The following is a 20,197-nucleotide window of genomic DNA, read 5'->3' as shown; positions in this document are numbered from 1 at the left end:
ATGTTATACATATACACATGTATCTGAATTAACAGAACTTTCTTGGCATTCTATGTGAACTCATGTTACGCATACATGTACAATCACAACATTTACATATACATGTACTATCTTCAGTATCATCTACATTACACATTATATATAATGGTTTCTTGAACTTCATATGTAAGCAGTTCTTATATATCTTGATTATTTGTTTTCTAGATTGTTGCACATCATGATGACCTGTTATCACAAGCCACTGGAGTTGAGACTTTGGAAGGTAATGCTGTTTTCAAAGTGGAAATCAAAACATCAAAATCTACTATGTTATACTGTCATGACTGTGAATTCATTTATTAGCTCACCTGGCCTAAAAGGCCATGTGAGCTTTTCTCATCACTTGGCGTCCGTCGTCGTCGTCGTCGTCGTCGTCGTCGTCTGTCGTCGTTAACAATTTTTCAAACATCTTCTCCTCTGAAACTACTGAATGGATTTGAATGAAACTTAACATGATTGTTCCTTAGTATATCCTGCACAAAATGTGCGCTTCGATTTTTGATCCGTCAAAAAACATGGCCGCCGTTACTTAAAATAGAACATAGGGGTCAAATGCAGTTTTTGGCTTATATCTCAAAAACGAAAGCATTTAGAGCAAATCTGACATGGAGTAAAAATGTTCATTAGGTCAAGATCTATCAGCCCTGAAATTTTCAGATGAATCAAACAAACCATTGTTGGGTTGCTGCCACTTAATTGGTAATTTTAAGGAAATTTTGCAGTTTTTGGTCATTATCTTGAATATTATTATAGATAAAGATAAACTGTAAACAGCAAAAAAGATCAGCAAAGTAAGATCTACAAATAAGTTAATATGACCAAAATTGTCAATTGACCCCTTAAGGGGTTATTGTCCTTTAATGACAATTTTTCACAATTTGTTCATCATATTTGCTAACTTTAAAGGGATAATTCGCGAATTTTTACTTTTCAGCTAAATATGTCCATAATACCATGATAAAAAACATATTCATCAAGTTTTATCTGGATATGAACAGCAATAAAGGAGAAAATTAAGAATTAATAATTTTATTTCTTCGAACTTCCTGACTTATGTGACGTAGTTTAAGTCTTTAAGCATGCCGGGAGTGGAAATAATCTCATTTTAAATCTTAATCGTTAATCATCTTATAACGCCATTTAAAGCGCATAGACGACGTTTGGTGTAGCTATTAACCAACTAATAATTAAGATGGAACAGCGCTCAGCTTGAAAGTAGAATGTACGATTTATATTTTAATATTTTCTGAAATGATTATAGTGATACAAGTAAATCATATAAAATATTTTTTTATGATTTTTTTTTCCAACGGATATTTTGAACTAACACGTAGAACTGGTAGTGTTTTTATACATGCATGTTTGTACTTTTTACCTTTTACGTCAGGCTAGTAAATATGTGCTGCTAGTACATTTGTAGTCTGTAAATACGGCCCCGCAAATACAATGTGTATTGTACTTTGACACATAGTGACTACCTGTTGAATGCGTGGTTAAATTCAAGTTAATTAAGAGATTAGCATTTTGTATCTTTTGATCTTTACTCAGTGAAATTAAGCCGTCACGGTTCACTTTTCTAGGTGTGAACAACATTTCGTATGAATGATAAACGGGGGAATCTTAATATTTTCCATGAGCTCAGTTTAATTAAATATATTATTGACGCTGAATATTTTTTGTTAAAAAAAAAAAAGAAATACTGAATTAATTTAATTGAATAAATTTATGAATAATGATGTCCCTATAAACACGAGTAAATGAATTAAAAATTCTAAATATGAATCGGTGACCTTGAATTTTTGAAATAGATAGAAATTACCAATTGCAGTTATATAAGTGGGTCGTTCAAAGCGATCTTCTTCTTTTTTTTTTTTAAATATTCAGGAAGTAATGTCCTTATCAAAATAATTTAATTCTCACCTCGTACTAATTTTTCAGCTATTTGAACGAAAATATCAAAAATGTTAACAGAAAATTTTCAACTTTGTCTTACTGGAAGGGAGGGAGAGCTCCAGACGTACTTATTAACAGACAAAGCAGGCTTATGGCTTATCGTCAGTTTGTGTGCTGGGTCAGGAAAGGTCAACCACTTGGCAAGAAACACAGAATAATCCTACCGGCTTGTGTAGTAAACATAATTAGAAAAGAGTTTCCATCGTTGGATGGGGTATACGAATGATTCAAAGAATGTGAAAGTGACACTTCAGACTGAATAGTTCTAAAATCATTTAAACGGTTTACCAATACAGTTTTTCACCGAATGTTTCAGATTCATTTCATTATTTGTGTATTAATAAACCTATTTATGAATTATTTCACTTTGAGGTCTAATTTTATAGATTGCATGTTGTATTAACATGAAGGTTTGGTCTACCACAGTACCACGGAGCGTTGATATGATTTGACCCGAGATCCTCCCGAGATGTTGTTGGGGTTCTTGTTGTGCAACCTTAACCAGTTTTCAATGATGTGTTTTTTATCTCTTTGTTTGTCTTTCGATCGTTTATTGGTTATTTTTTGCTATGACGTTGTCAGTGTGTTTTTTAATACTGAATATAAAATTGAGAATGGAAATGGGGAATGTGTCAAAGAGACAACAACCCGACCAAATAAAAAACAACAGCAGAGGGTCACCAACAGGTCTTCAATGTAGCGAGAAATTCCGACAAACAAAGAGATAAAAAAACACTATCCGTTTTGGTACCTTCTGCCTTTTTACAAACAAGACCATGAAACTGAATATTGGAAATGTATCATGCTACTACAAAAGAAAAAGCACTGATGGATTGTCCTAGAAGCATATTTTATGAGAATAATAATGGTCTATAAGCAGTTACATTTATTTCATGATTGAAGCGGTGCATTTTTTAAAATTTAATTTGACTTTTACTAAGAAATGCATTGTAGCAAAGGGGAAGAGTAATTGTGGTCTAGTGTCAGATACTCGAAAATAATGGAATTTAACAGAAAAGGAAACAAAAAACGGACTTTGGCAAAAATGTAGAGGGCTTTTGATACCTTTTCTCCAGACATAAAATCTTTTACAATAAATCATCCTACAACAGCTTAAAAGCTTGAAATGCCAGCGATTTCGTGGGAGTGTTTTAGTGTTCTCAAAATCTTATATTGATAAAAATGACACTCCTTTAAATAATTGAATGTACATGTACAGGAAGACAAACTATTACCGCACGTTCTAGACACATGCCACGAACTAAGTATCATCTTCGTGTCATAATTGCGCATGCTTGTCTCTTCACATACAAGTAAACGCAAATTTTCTAATAGGCAAAATATTTCGTAAATGCGCCCGCTCATATCGGAAATAGGACAAGAAGTATGAAAGATAGTCATCCGTATTCTCTCGGTTAAATTCTCTAGGATTTACTCCAAACAATGTTGTAAAATGATGCAGTATGTTTTTTCTTTCTTAAATTATTCATCACAACTCTAGACCGCATAACGTAAATTAAACATTTGCTAAGCAAATAAAACAAGCTGACAAAACATTATGTAAGCTATTGTGTACAAAAGCATTGGCGGATCCAGGGGGAGTGGTTCCGGGTGTTGGAACCCCCGTTTTTTTTTTGCCGATCAATGCATTTGAAGTGGGACATATATTTGGAACCCCCCTTTTTTAATATAGCTGGATCCGCCCCCGAAAAGTAAAATTGAAATTTGAAGAAAAAAAAAATCATTTTACATAGTACAGTACCATATAATCTTCTACACATGAATTTTGAAACAGAAGTCAAAATTAATAATTTACGGTCTTATTATAATTTCTGTCTTTGCACATGTCACAATTAATCAGCCTGTAGATATAAATTTTAAACTCTTAATTTCATGTTTGGACGGCTTTGTGTATTTCAATCGGCACGGGACGTTTGCGCTTTTTCATAGGACATTTGCGCTTTTTTTTGTGGACACTTGCGCTTCAAAACATAGGACATTTGCGCTTTTTAAAAATGGACATTTGCGCTTTTTACATAGGACATTTGCGCTTTTTTTTATATATATATCTATAACTTCCCAGCCTCCTCTTTTATCCGGGCTTGGGACCGGTAGGTTTGACCTGTCAGAGTTAAAGTCATTCTTTATGGTTAAAAGTTTAAAATTCATAGCACCTTCATATGTCATAGCACATTGTTGATATATGTTTAAAGTGTATGTACAGAAATAAAATCAAGTACTGTCATCACAATTACAGGTCAGTTTTAGCTTGATATTTGAAGCCCAATGAGTGAACAAATTTTGCTCTTGTTAACTGTCCTGATTGGTACTTAGCCCACATTTCAAATAAATGATCGAGTTTCTCCTTTTCAACGGTACATCTCCTTGAAAGGTCTCCAATTTTTAGGGTTTGGTCGAAACGATATAAAAATCCATCAAGACATATTCATTTTTTTTCTTTACTAGTAACTATAACTTTAAAATCCATGTTCACTGTGTAAATGTGAACTAACTAATGACAAATATAAGTTAAATTTATTTACGTAATGATTTACTTCTCATTAAGATTACAGGTAGTCGACTATAGGTAAAAAGCGCAAATGTCTGGTGAATTTATTACAGGTGAATCAAAATTAAAAGCGCAAATGTCCATAGTATTTGAAGCGCAAATGTCCTATCGTTTTACAGGTAAAAAAGCGCAAACGTCCTGTGCCCATTTCAATCAGGTTAGGGACATATATTGTTAACAGGATGTATAATACACCTGACAGCATTTTCGATGGCACTTTTACCTGTGCACACCTGGGTCAAACAGCTGGGAAGCGATGCATGTACCTGAATTGCGTAATGTCACCAGTTTATTAGCCCACAGGAAGTCACTAGAATACCCGAATGTGACACTATTACATGACCTCTGGCAATAATTCAAAAGATCGACGGTTTTCATATTAGAAGTACCCGAAATGAATAAAATCTATTACATATAAAAGATTTTTTTTTTGGCAATCATTTCGAAAAGTCAAAAGCCGCTACAGATACAAATATATTAATGTTTTTACAACTTCCAAATTAGTGTCCGCCCCATTAGATGTATTCCTATCTATTATCTTGTTATCATGAATTTAGAAAGAAAAAATACTCCTACTACGATTGACCATAAATCATTACAAACTTCGCTAGCCTAGCTGTCGACATTTTATATCCCGAAACTGCTCAGCCTTAACTTGTAGGACTACGCAACTGCGTTGACCTAGTAGACAGCTATAAAGCATAACAAGGGGGCGGTAAGATGTATTAAGTTTCCACACGAATCGGGGAAGACATATGCTCCCACCTACCTATCACCTCTTCAACCTTTTATATGGCACAATATGGAAAAGGAGGAAGGGGGGGGGGGGGGTTAAACAGCAGCTGTAATTATACTACATGTAAATAAATAAAGTCTTATTTTTAAACCATTATTATATTAAACAAATGACCCATTAAATGTTTTACGTAATTTTTTATGTATACTAGGTTTTTTTGCACCTACAAAATATATACTTCATTGAACTTGTGAATTTACGACAGAAAGTCACAGAACAAAACGTCATAATTCAGTTTCGAGTTTATTTTTCTTTAAACGAGAAAACGTAAATTAATTAATTCTTTTTTGGTTTGTTCTTGAAATATTATTTTTAAACCAAGTTTTAAACAGAATTTATTAAATAGATATCAATGACATCAAATAATTGTTATAAAATCAAAATACCAAAGTGGCTAGTGTAATAAATGTAATAAATAATATAATGTTTGAAGATGTTTTTCCTATATATATTCAACATTTTTTTTGTCTGTGACTTTTTATCCTTGTACTAAACTTCTACTTGTAAACAACAAAATCTGTTACTAATGCATGAATGCAGAAATACTGAACTATATTAATCTGACAATTTCCTTTCAACCAGGCTTGGAACGAAATAGCAATAAAAACATTCATTAGAAAAAAATCATAATTACTATCAAATTTCCATCGAAACAAGATGCTTCAAAATGGTCTGCACACACTTTCTTGAACTTGTTGTGAGTTGGTTGGTGTTATGTTGAGGTTAATCATCCACGTCTGGTACAACTCTTTTTTTTGGCAGGATCTTGGAAAGTGTAAGCTTATGCCATGTGAACTTCGATTGAACATCCGTACGCTTGACAAGTCATTTTGATACTGAATATACAATATGCCATGCTTGTTTTTTGGTTTTGTGGTTTTCAGATATTTTATTCAAATATACTCATCACGTGACAATTTGTATCGGAGATGCCGTCAAAATGGCGATAAGTCGAGCAGTGATAGTGGGATTTTTATTTTTATTTTAATCACTCATCTAGAAGAATTGAACAATAATTTTAATGAATATATGATTATTTATATCAAATAAACATAATATAAAATTTTCATTTTTTTGCGAAGTTTCCCTTTAAGAAATCTTCTCCTCTGAAACTACTGAATGGATTTGAATGAAACTTAGCATGATTGTTCCTTAGATTATCCTGCACAAAGTCTGTGCTTTGATTTTTGATCTGTCAAAAAACATGGCCGCCGTTACTTAAAATAAAACATAGGGGTCAAATGCAGTTTTTGGCTTATATCTCAAAAACGAAAGCATTTAGAGCAAATCTGACATGGAGTAAAAATGTTCATTAGGTCAAGATCTATCAGCCCTGAAATTTTCAGATGAATCAAACAAACCATTGTTGGGTTGCTGCCACTTAATTGGTAATTTTAAGGAAATTTTGCAGTTTTTGGTCATTATCTTGAATATTATTATAGATAAAGATAAACTGTAAACAGCAAAAAAGATCAGCAAAGTAAGATCTACAAATAAGTTAATATGACCAAAATTGTCAATTGACCCCTTAAGGGGTTATTGTCCTTTAATGACAATTTTTCACAATTTGTTCATCATATTTGCTAACTTTAAAAAATCTTCTCCTCTGAAACTACTGAATGGATTTGGTTAAAACTTAGCATGGTTGTTCCTTAGATTATCCTGCACAAAGTGTGTGCTTTGATTTTTGATCCGTCAAAAAACATGGCCGCCGTTACTTAAAATAGAACATAGGGGTCAAATGCAGTTTTTGGCTTATATCTCAAAAACGAAAGCATTAAGAGCAAATCTGACATGGAGTAAAAATGTTCATTAGGTCAATATCTATCAGCCCTGAAATTTTCAGATGAATCAAACATCCAATTGTTGGGTTGCTGCCACTTAATTGGTAATTTTAAGGAAATTTTGCAGTTTTTGGTCATTATCTTGAATATTATTATAGATAAAGATAAACTGTAAACAGCAAAAAAGATCAGCAAAGTAAGATCTACAAATAAGTCAATTTGACCAAAATTGTCAATTGACCTCTTTAGGAGTTATTGCCCTTTAAAGACTTTTTTCACAATTTGTTCATCATGTTGACTTACTTTAAAAAATCTTCTCTTATGAAACTGCTGTATCAATTTCAGCCAAACTTAGGCTAAATGAGTTTCAGAGTTTCAGAGTATCTAGTATAAATTTTATATTTCATTTCCTTGTATGTCAAGAAACATAGCTCCTATGGCTAAAATAGAACATAGGAGAAAATGATTTTTTTTTGCTTTTGAAGAAAATAGGACGATTCAAAGAACATTTAAATAAATTGAAAAGCCAAAATAATCATTGATGAGAGATTAAACCAAAAAAATTCAGGTGAGCGATTCAGGCTCTTGAGAGCCTCTTGTTTTTTGTGGGTACTAATTTTATGTGGATTGAGGAAAACTTATTTTGTTGTTTTGGCAAAGTATGCATATATACCTTTTGAAAATTTGTAATTCTTTGAACATTTAAATTTGTGTACCCCTGTACCAAAGAAACCCATGAAAATTTAGTATCCAATGAATAATAATGATTCCACATTATAACATGGATGTCAGTTAGAAACAGGAGTTGAAACTCTTTTGAATGTCACTTATCCAGGCTTGTAAAATTAATTATTCATAATTGTAACTTGTGTCATCAATTGACATTGTAAAATCTTCAGATACACTACCAAAAATTCTATTCTTTTGCGTGATAAAGGAAGTAATTGTTTAGCTTTAAAAAGTCATAAAACCCCAAATAGTTAAATTTGTGTTTAATACTTTAAGAGCATTACTGCATGGCGAAACAGAAACATCTTTCAATGAACATTATTTATTTATTACTAATTAAATACACTAAATTATTAATTTTGCAAATTTTAATATTGAAGACAATAACTGCAGACATTAGCCAGTGGCAATGAAAATGAATAGATATCATGGATATTGCATCTTAAATGTTTTATTCCCCTATATGCATTGATTGCACTGTTGATGTTGCAAATTCTCTTATAACAAGATTGATATCCCTTTTACAACTTGTTAAAGTACATTGTCCTAACTTACTTGATTTGATTTTGTTCTCAGATTTAAAATGTTAATTGATTCTTCTTTTGATCTTGATAATTTCTTTTTTTGGAAAACCTTTGCAATGTACTGGAATTTTTATTGTAGGTGTTCTTCAGATGATGCAGACCAGAATTCAGTCTCTACTAGCAGCCATGGACAGGTACACAATCATTTAGCTGTACATGTATTTATACATTTTCAAATAAAAGATATGTGGTATATTTTTTTTAAATGAGTCAACTACTTAACAACACAAAAACTAAAAAAAAAACGAGTTCAACATTTAGTCTTCATCAATAACCAAGTGTCCAGTCATTGTCTACACAATATTTTTTTTCATTTTTGTGTTAGCTCATCACCTATGATCATAAGTGTTTATTAAGGGATAACATATCTTTTTTAATAATTGTTCAAGTAACAGGTTGAAATTCATTTTTGTCAAAAATTGACATAATATTTGTTTTAGTACCGTCTAAAGAAGGAAAAGAACTATTATATAGCATATTAAAATTAATTAATTACTTTTATTTGAATATGTTTTAGAATAAGAACTAAAGTTACTGAGCCATTCAACAAAATATCTGCTAGAACTACGCAGTTAAGAAATTTGCAGGTAAAATTGGCTTGGAATATCTTCATTTGTTCTTTTTTTTAACAGTAAATATTTCTATTTTTTTTTTATAATATCCAAACATATTATGGTATATTCTCTTTGGAAGTCCTTGTAATTGTTTTATAATATCCAAACATATTATGGTATATTCTCTTTGGAAGTCCTTGTAATTGTTTTTTTTTTTTAAAGCATTTCCTTTTACTGGCATCGTGTATGGCCATTTTGTTTATCAACAAAATAGAGTGCACACATTTTTCATTCTACATTCGAGATTGTAATGGTTAATATTTTTTACTAAATAAAACTAAATAAATTTTGCTGTTATAAACGAACTAATAGGTGCTCTCTTGCTTTATTTTAATATCAAAATATGTTTGTTGATTTAATCAAGTATTGTATTGGTAAACCTTACTCTGTTTGCCTATCTGCAATAAGTCGATTGCAATATCTTCACACTGTATTTCATATTGAAACAATTTAAAAGAAATGGTATAGATTTTGAAATTTTCTTCTACTGTAAGATATGCCGCAAATGCTTTTTCCAGCGCTTTAACACTTTGATTAAGATTTAAAAACATTAACAGCTACCTTATTTTGTTGTTTCTTTCCACTATCTTCATAGCTTACGAATTATAATTCATTCTAATTTATTAGATCCTTTTTATTTCAGGAAGCATGTGATTTGCTACGAAGAGTAATCAGGATAATTTATCTCAGCAAAAGACTCCATAGTCAACTACAAGGTGGTGCAAGGGAGATAACTAAGGCAGCTCAAAGTTTAAATGAATTGGGTTGGTATATACTTAAAATAAGATTTGATAATTTTCACATATACATTATATTGATATGTTATTTTGCATGTATATTATTTAGTAAATAACTAGAGAAACGGGATACCAAGCATGTATATAATTTGATAAACAATTTGAGAAACAGGATGCTTAGATTTAGCTTGAGGGAAATGTTTTCATTTCAAAGTTTATTTGATGCAAGTCAGCATGTTTGGATGTTTTATGTCGAAAACCCATATTAACAATTAACATTAGTAGGAAATATATTATATGTGCTATTTTTGTTTTTGTTGCATGAATTATCATTTGTAGCAAAAATGTATATTAAACTTCTAATGTGGTTTAAGGTTTTGGTGCATGAGTGTTTTAAGTATCAGTTGTTTACATATATTCCAGGATCATTCCCCTTTAGTAAGTATAACCAATTTTATGCAAATCTTTTATAAAAGAAAAAAGTTTGCAGCAAAATTGAACAGATTTAATTTTCTTTAAGTTGCCTCTTTATCAGCATGTAGCATGTGACAAAGCTTGCTGTAGTTCTTTATTAAAACAATAAAACCATTGTGAAATCATGGAGGTAACACTATTCATGTGCAGGTGCTTTTTGTAAAACATCTGTTTTTGGTACATTGCACTGCCTTATTTGTGTCTCTGTATATTGTATAATGCCTTCCATTTGCAATTCATCATGGCAAAGTCATCTCATAGTTTATCATTAAATGGTATTGTTACTGAATCAGCTTGAAATATAAATTTGAATGAGATGAACAAATTCATTGTAATGAATCATATATATACAAGTAATAATATTACAATTGTAGCTTGGGCTATGACTTAATTCTTGTTCTTTTAAAAAAATATGTGTTAAAATTCTATAACAATCATTTGAAGTTTCCTTGTAATTTTAAAATAAGTTATCACATATTTTTCATAAATTACTCGCCAAGATATGTTAAGTTGTCTATACTAGGTGTATTAGTTTCCTCTTCACTTCAGGAAAGCGCATGTTAACTTTTCATATTCAACTTAAAAAAACATTAACCAAAAAATGTGAAGACTTTATCTCATCTTAGCCAGACTTATGCATGTTATTTCAGTGTTGGCCGCTGTGTATAAAGTTGTTAAAGTTTTTGATTTGATAAGGGAAATTAAAACCACAAATAGTAAGTCAAAGACATTTAGTATGCAGTTGTGTTGAAACTTTTGCATGGTTTACATGTTAGTTTGTGATTGGGCTAGTATTAGGGTAACTGGTAAGCTAATCATATTTGAGATAGAATTTACACATGATAGACTGTTTGACATCAAATGAAGTCAAACTGAAATATATTGATTAAAAGGAGAAAAGGAAACAGTTATTTTTAAGAAAAGAAGTGTCACCAAGAAAATTAAAATTTATATTTTCATTTCTTTTCAAGATATGGTAAACAGTTTGGTAAAAAAATAAGTTGAACAGAATCTAAATGCTAGATGTGCTTTCAGTATTAGCCAACCTTGTAACTCTTGATCTCTAGACCTTTATAAATATGATAGTACATTATTTTCAGATTACATTTGTGAAGGAGTAGATCTGAGTGGTATTGAAGTTATTGAACAGGACAGAAGGTTTATAAAACAAGCTCGTCAAGATGTAGAAACACAGGCTCAGAAAATGTTGGAACAGAGTATGGAAACACAAGTAAGAATGTGTGGTTACAGTCTAATCATCTATTACTTTACCTCTACTTTCATTTCTGTTAATGTTACCATATTTGACAGTTTCAAAACTGGGTAAAATGCTAAATGTCATTAGGGCTATTCCATTAAAAATTATGTGAGAGGGTAGGAAGGGACTTTTAAAATATCCCTACAACCAAGAACCAATTTGCATAATGGTAATAGACGCATACTGAAAAAGACACATGACCCACATTCAATGATAAAACTTCATTTTCTACTCTACCACATATTTTTGAATGGAATAGCCCTTAGCTATTTCATATTAGTATTTTATAACTTCATGATTTTGCTACATGAACTTATAATATTTTACATAAGTAATTGGTTGTAATGATTCAATCCACAGGCGTTCTTAAGTTTAGACTGAACAAGCATGATAGAATGATGTCTGACTGCTTTAACTATTTTGACACATAATCCGATACCTTAGTATTCCAACATCTTGCTTTTACTGACACATTTTTATGGTTCCAAAATACGCCTATCTTTGCAGAAAAAACCTGAGTATTTTGACATCCTGCTTAGTTCGACATTTTTTCTGGTCCCACAATGTGTTGGTTCATCAGAAAACACAGGTGACATACACTGTAGTGTTATGTTTTACCTTTGTGTTTTTTGTTGTTTTATCTTTTATACCGTAGGTACTCACTTATAAGTCGGAAGTTTGGGAGTAAATGTACCGTACCTGTTATTGCTTCAGTACAATATTATTATTTATTTGTTTATTTTCAGAATCCTACTCAAGTAGCCACATCCCTTCAAGTTTTCCACAATCTTGGTTGTTTACATACCATTGTAGATAGAGTTGTTACTGGTTGCCAAGACAACCTTCACACAAATATAAGATCTTGTCTGGATGTTAGAACTTTGACTCAACAATCTTCAAATAAAGGTAGGTTGAACATATTGTGGTAGCCATGACATTATTCATGTAGCATAATATCTTGAGGGAAAGTTAGAAAAGGCAAAGAAGTTTTCTAGTGTTACAATGGCTACCAGAAAGATCTGATGGGAACCCTTCCCAGAGAATTAAGTAAAACAACTGTTGTGATAAAAGCCTCTCAATAATTTAAATATTTCATGGTTCATAGAACTTTTTCCCACAGTCTTTAAACAAAGATATTTAAGACAAATCGTAAAACAACCAATTTCCATTATCAATTTATTTTTCATGACTTTCGCGTGTTGTAAAATTATGAGGAATAATAATTGTTGTGAATCTGTAAACTTGTGTCTTCCCTTATTTACTGCTAGGTATGCTAGAAAGGGCAAAACTCCAAATTAAGTAACTGTGAAAATAAGTAAGTTTACAGTATTACAGAGGTGATATTTCAATTGTAACATTATCTGTTTAACTGGGGACCTCCTTTTCCAGTAAGGATAAGGTAGTCACTACTGTTTTTTCAACTGCTTGTTGAGATTGGTAGTGTTGGATATATTATTTAGGGGAATAAATTACAGGATTATGACTGAGGCACTGTTCACAAGGTTTCATTTTGCTATTTCTAGATCTTGATTCTGAAATTTAAGGAACAGAGAATACACCAAAGGGCCAATCAAAAACCATAAAGTTGTGTAAAATAAGATATTTTTACCATGGTCATTTTGAATGTTTTAGGTCCAGGACGAGCTACGATGCCTATGACTGGGAATACTGCTGCATTCAGAGCTACACTGTGGACAAACATGGAAAAATTAATGGATAACATATATGCCTCGTGTGCTCAGGTTTGTTATAATGGATAAAACACTATTGAATCTAAACATTTTTTTACTAGATATTTTGTATTGTGATACATCTTCTTTGAATCATGATACAAAGCCTAATTGCTAGTTTCTAGTAGTTTTGGGAAAAGACTTATGGTTTCAAGCAGATAGTGTTTTCCACAGTGAACTGTAAAATACTTAAAGGGGCATAAGCTACAAGATAAAAAAAAATATAGTGAAATAAGATGACCATTGGCAGTCTTTGGGAGTCACCTCGATGGTCAACAAGGTGGCGTCTAGACAAAAAAAAACCACACAAAATGCTGATACATATTATGGAGTCCATGCATCAGTAAGTGTTTATTTTAGTGTTTTTTTGTAATTCGGATACATGTTTAAGTATGTTATAAATCAAGAGAATTTGAATAAAATTGGTTAACATGAATTTGACAGTTAATGTTCCTTTACTAATAAGAAAAATAATGAATTATAGCTTAATTTATAATACCATAGGTCCAGCATCTGCAGAAGGTACTTGTAAAGAAGAGAGATCCTGTTACACATGTAGGCTTTATTGAGGAGCTAGCTAAAGTAAGGAAGATTATATATTATAAAAAAATGGTTTAATATTCCTGTTGTTTTTAATAACAGGAGTAATTTTTTTGTCACAGATGTTGAAATAACTTAAATCAAAATTGATTATTAAAACATTGGACTAATATATTCCTGTTGTTTGAAATGACAGTTTTTAACCACTGACAAGAATCGTTGTTTTGTCACAAATGTTGTAAGAGTTTCTAACTGTGATTGTCAAATTCTTTATGCTTGGTGTTATTCTTTACACATACTGTGAAAGTACTTTAATTCGTGGGTATCAATTTTCGTGGTTTGAGTAATATTAACATGTTCGTGGGGTTTTGAATTCGTGGATTTTAGTTTTCTAATATAAAAAAATAATTGGAAAATTAAAGCCTTTAGAAACGAAGGTTACAAATAGTCTTGATTGAAGGAAATTGCAAAGTAAACATTGACCGTGTAAATCGTAGTGATAACACTAATTAACCTATGATAAAGTGATCAACAGATTAAAGACCATCAAAGGTGTTGGTTAGGCCATAAACATGTCACCTAAAGAAAACAGTAACATCAATAAATGGTTTAAACGTATCTTGAATTGTGAAATAATTCTTATCAAAAGCAAGCCCAGCGTGAAATTATTATTTCCCATATGTAGGAGAACTATGAGGATATAAAATGAAAACTTTATCATACTAGCAAAACAATACCGGAAATCTGACTTTTGTCGATCAACAATATTTTTTATGAGAATAAAAAGATCAAAAGTTGTACGGTTTAGGTTATTAAAGATTAAATGGGTATAATCCTGCATTATTCAATATATTCTGTAGATCATATCAGCGGTCAAACCTACCGATGGGGATCTTTCCATGTCTTGATTTGGACAATGGTTGTTTTATTTCGTTGGACACTTAAATTCGTGGATAAAATCATCCACGAAAACCACGAAAATTGGTACCCCACGAATAAAAGTACTTTCACAGTATTTACATTTCTAGTGACATTTTGTTTATCATAGTTGTATTTTTAAATTCTTTTTATCAATCAGCAATATCTTATAAAAGAATTATTATTTAAGCATTAAAAGTGTTCATGCTCATTTTTTCAGCATAAAGATGGTAATGTTAACATAATGCAGAATTTCTGGGAAAATATAACAAAGATGCTTACAACAGAATTTCATGAAGCAACTGAAGGTAGTATGAAACTTGTTAAGAAAAGGGTTAGGGGATACAAAATTTGATAAAAAAATTAATTTGAGGACACAGAAAATGAAAAAGTTATAAGGTATATATTGATGTAATTGTAATGAACTAAAATGGTTATTTCCTCAAAATGTCCTTTTTAGCTCACCTGGCCCTAAGGGCCAAGTGAGCTCTTCTCATCACTTGGCGTCCATCGTCTTCGTCTGTCGTAGTCGTCCGTCGTCGTAGTCGTCATTAACATTTTACATTTTGAACTTCTTCTAGAGAACCACTGAATGGAATGAAACAAAACATGGCATGAATGTTCCTTATGAGGTGCTGACTAAGTGTTGTTACTTTGTAGCCGATCCATTATCCAAGATGGCCGCCAGCGGGGGACTTAGTTTAATATTGGACCCTCTGGGAAATACATACAAATGGCTTCTTTTAGAGAACCACTGAATTGATTGAAACCAAACATGGCATGAATGTTTCTTATGGTTGCTGACCAAGTGTTGTTACTTTGTAGCCGATCCATGACCCAAGATGGCCGCCAGCGGGGGACTTAGTTTAACATAGGACCCTATGGGAAATGCATACAAATGACTTCTTTTAGAGAACCACTGAATTGAATGAAACCAAACAGGGCATGAATGTTCATTATAAGGTGCTGACCAAGGGTTGTTACTTTGTAGCTGATCCATGATCCAAGATGGCCGCCAGCGGGGGACTTAGTTTAACATAGGACCTTATGGGAAATACATACAAATGACTTCTGAACTGTTGAACGGAATGAAACCAAACAGGGCATGAATGTTCATTATGAGGTGCTGACCAAGTGTTGTTACTTTGTAGCCGATCCATGATCCAAGATGGCTGTCAGCGGGGGACTTAGTTTAACATAGGACCCTTTGGGAAATGCATACAAATGACTTCTTTTAGAGAACCACTGAATCAAATGAAACTAAACATGGCATGAATATTCTTTATGAGGTGCTGACGAAGTGTTGTTACTTTGTAGCCGATCCATCATCCAAGATGGCTGCCAGCAGGGGACTTAGTTTTACATTGAACCCTATGAGAAGTACATACAAATGACTTCTTTTAGTAAACCATTGAATGGAGTGAAACAAAACATAGCATGAATGTCCCTAATGAGTTGCTGACCAAGTGTTGTTACTTTGTCATCCATCAAACATCCAAGATGGCCGCCAGTGGGGGGGGACTTAGTTTAACATAGGACCCTATGGGAAATACATTCAAATTTCTTCTTTTGGAGAACCACTGAATGGAATGAAATCAAACATATCATTAATGTTTCTTATGAGATGCTGACCAAATGTTGTTACTTTGTAGCCGATCCATCATCCAAGATGGCCGCCAGCGGGGGGTTTAGTTTAACATAGGACCCTATGGGAAATGCATACAAAAGTCTTCTTTTAGAGAACCAATGAATGGAATGAAACCCTACATAGCATAAACGTTCGTTATGAGGTGCAGACCAAGTTTTGTAACTTTGTAGGCAAATTTTATCTTTTTTTTATATGATTTCAAAAACCCAAGTAGAGTCAGGTGAGCGATACAGGCTCTTGAGAGCCTCTAGTATAATTTTGAATCAGGTATATGATACATATGGTAGCATTCAGCTGTTATCTGCTCTTTGGTCGGTTTGTTGTCTCTTTGACATATTCCTTTTTTTCCATTCTCAATTTTACAATTAAAAATTCAACTTACCCCAATACAGTTTTAGTTTTTGTCTGCCCCCTCAGGTATGATCCAATGAAACTTTTCTATAGTTTTCGTATCCAATTTTGTGGTTACATCAAGTTCAATGGAACCACTAAATTGTACAGCAATCGTATTTGGTATTTAAAATGGAATATTAGCATGGGCACATATCATTAATTAATATTTTTGGCTTTATCCCCTCAGTTACAGTCTGTAAACTTGTGCATAGCTTACATTTTAAAAGTTTCAAAATAAGTTCAGTTTAAGGGGAACTAATAATGGTGAGTCTATGAAACTTGATATTCCTAGTGGTATCCAAACAGAAACTTGGAAGGCTGTTTGTTGTTAAAAATGTTCAATCTGAAATTTTGGGATACGATTGCTTTTAAGCAATCTGTAGGCTTATACCATTGACTCAGGGCTATGCCCTTACATCAACCGTTTTATTCTAAACACCAAGGAACATCTCAGATTCTTGAGATTGTTTTGCTTTAAATGGTATAAAAAACAAAAGGATTGAATTTAAACAACTGTCCTATAATGTTCTTTTCATAATCTTCATGTGTCAATATTTCCCTTGATTTGTATGCATGTTTTTATTATACCCCCGCTTTAAAAAAGGGGGGGTATACTGTTTTACCTCTGTCTGTCAGTCCGTCCGTCCATCATTCCGTCCATCAGTCCGTCCGTCAGTCAGTCCGTCCCATGAAACTTTCGTCACATTTTTCTCAGGAACTACACATCCACCCTTTCTGTAATTTGGTATCAACATTTATATATGTCAGCCATACCGTGTGATGCGTTTTCAGATTCATCACTTGACAACTTCCTGTTTACCGAACACTTGTCTGATTTTACACATGATAGCCAAGTTGAAAATTTTCGTCACATTTTTCTCAGGAACTACAATACAAGGATTTCTGAAATTTGGTTTTAGGATTTATATAAGTCAGCTATACAGTGTGATGCGTTTTCAGATTCATCAATCGACAACTTCCTGTTTACCGAACACTTGTATGATTTTACACATGATAGCCAAGTTGAAAATTTTCGACACATTTTTCTCAGGAACTACAATACAAGGATTTCTGAAATTTAGTTTCAGGATTTATATAAGTCAGCTATACCGTGTGATGCGTTTTCAGATTCATCACTCGACAACTTCCTGTTTACCGAACACTTGCATATTTTTACACTATTAATATTATCCACTTGCGGCGGGGGTATCATCAGTGAGCAATAGCTCGCAGTTTCACTTGTTTTTTACAACAAGGAAAATCAGAATTAAGCAGTATTTATATTTAGTGTTTTTTGTTGAGCCTGCAACTTTTGTTGCAAAAAGCTCAACACAGGGATACTGATCTGGCGGTAGCGGCGGCTAAGGCGGCTGCAGCATTGGCTCACTTCTTAAAAGCTTTATATTTTAGAAGGTGGAAGACCTGGATGCTTCATACTTTGTATATAGATGCTTCATGTTACGAAGTTTCCGTCAGTCACATGTCCAATGTCCTTGACCTCATTTTCATGATTCAGTGACCACTTAAAAAAAAGTTCAAAGTTTTTGTAATGTTGAATTCTCTCTTATTATAAGTAATAGGATAAATATATTTGATATGTGCGTACCTTGCAAGGTCCTCATGTCTGTCACACAGTTTTCACTTGACCTCGACCTCATTTCATGGATCAGTGAACAAGGTTAAGTTTTGGTGGTCAAGTCCATATCTCAGATACTATAAGCAATAGGGCTAGTATATTCGGTGTATGGAAGGATTGTAAGGTGTACATGTTCAACTGGCAGGTGTCATCTGACCTTGACCTCATTTTCAAGGTTCATTGGTCTTTGTTTAGTTATCTTGGTTAATGTTAAGTTTATGTGACAGTTGTAATAAAGCTTAGCTTTATACTTAGGACTATCAACATAATATCAATGCTTAGTATAGAAGGCGAGACATTTCAGCGTGTACACTCTTGTATAAATTTAGAAACATGTCAGCGGGAATTCCCCAGTTTTGATAACATGCGAGAGTTCTCGGAATTCCGATCGATAAATCTATTTCTGTCATATAAGAACTGAAGTGGAGTTTTCATATATGTCACCGTTATGTAACTGATATTTGATATTGTACTTCAATAAAGAAATGGAGGTCGTTTAATTAACATTTAATATACGTCCTTGCTTCAAATCACAAGTCAGCAAGGGTCTGTTTATGTAATTATGCGCATGCGTATAGTTTTCTTGACTTGAAGGGGTATCAGATTGAATGGTTGTTCTGGATTCCCCACTCCATTGATTAATTTGAAATTCACAAGATCCTTTCTATGTCTGTCTGCTATTGAGGGTTATTGTTGTTGCATAATTTTAAATCATATGCATCATTTAAATTAAAATAAATGTAATCCACAACATTAAGGTGTAACTAGAACACCCCTTCAGCTAAAATGGAGTCTTCCATATTATCCCTTCGAGTTGTCCCCCTTCCATAAGTCATTTTTTTCAAACGACGATACGTCGAGAAAAAATAAACATCGTATTATATTAAAACCGAATGCAATTTAAACAGAGGAATGTTTATGGAAAGGAGTCATGCCAACTGACCCAAAGGAAATTAAATATTTAAAGAGCTAGGAATAGGGGTTCCACCTAGAATTCAAGTAGGAAAATAGGTGATAAGGTACAAAGTGAAATACCTTCTCTCACTCTCAGTGACTGCTGTGGAAAGTCAACTTGGAATTAATAGTACAAAAATAAAAGACAATAAGTAACTTGTTCATACACTTGTATCGAGGATTAGCTATTTTAAAGTTGAATAACTATTCAGATTATGTAAATTACATTTTACAAGTATTTTACACATGCAGTTGAATTATTTTTGAAAATAATACTAATACATGTATCAATGAAAACAATGGCAATCGTATCGTTCAGAGCAATCTGCTCTTTGATTAAATCCTTTTGTTGAAATTTGAAATTGTTGAGTCTTAGACTCACTCATCACCTTAAACAATGAACTTAATTGCCAAATATGGCAATTTCAAGGCTAGATCAGGCTAGGGTAACATGATTAGATGCATGTAATATAAAAAAGAAGATGTGGTATGATTGCCAATGAGACAACTATCCACAAAAGACCAAAATGACACAGACATTAACAACTATAGGTCACCGTACAGCCTTTAACAATGAGCAAAGCCCATACCGCATAGTCAGCTATAAAAGGCCCCGATAAGACAATGTAAAACTATTCAAACGAGAAAACTAACGGCCTTATTTATGTAAAAAAATGAATGAAAAACAAATATGTAACACATAAACAAACGACAACCACTGAATAACAGGCTCCTGGGACAGGCACATACATAAATAATGTGGCGGGGTTAAACATGTTAGCGGGATCCCAACCCTCCACTAACCTGGGACAGTGGTATAACAGTACAACATAAGAACGAA

General features: G+C 32.7%; 1 protein-coding gene across 4 annotated transcripts in view; it reads left to right on the top strand.

Moving 5' to 3' along the window:
* The window catches only part of LOC139510452 (conserved oligomeric Golgi complex subunit 5-like), a 32,159-nt gene that overhangs the window by 5,105 nt on the left and 6,857 nt on the right, over positions 1-20,197 (top strand). For 2 of the 4 annotated variants that reach the window (XM_071297042.1, XM_071297037.1), the window contains exons 3-12: positions 205-262; positions 8,534-8,588; positions 8,972-9,041; positions 9,712-9,832; positions 10,229-10,243; positions 11,380-11,510; positions 12,284-12,443; positions 13,170-13,279; positions 13,772-13,849; positions 14,946-15,033. In XM_071297042.1, the coding sequence (XP_071153143.1) occupies positions 205-262; positions 8,534-8,588; positions 8,972-9,041; positions 9,712-9,832; positions 10,229-10,243; positions 11,380-11,510; positions 12,284-12,443; positions 13,170-13,279; positions 13,772-13,849; positions 14,946-15,033 (886 nt within the window). The remainder of the gene's footprint in view (positions 1-204; positions 263-8,533; positions 8,589-8,971; positions 9,042-9,711; positions 9,833-10,228; positions 10,244-11,379; positions 11,511-12,283; positions 12,444-13,169; positions 13,280-13,771; positions 13,850-14,945; positions 15,034-20,197) is intronic. The other 2 variants (XM_071297053.1, XM_071297049.1) reach the window with 1 other exon arrangement.

This window comes from Mytilus edulis, chromosome 1 (genome assembly GCF_963676685.1).
Source record: "Mytilus edulis chromosome 1, xbMytEdul2.2, whole genome shotgun sequence".
NCBI lineage: Eukaryota > Metazoa > Mollusca > Bivalvia > Mytilida > Mytilidae > Mytilus > Mytilus edulis.
Note: the sequence above shows the minus strand (reverse complement) of the source record. Positions and strands in the feature narration are given on the sequence as shown.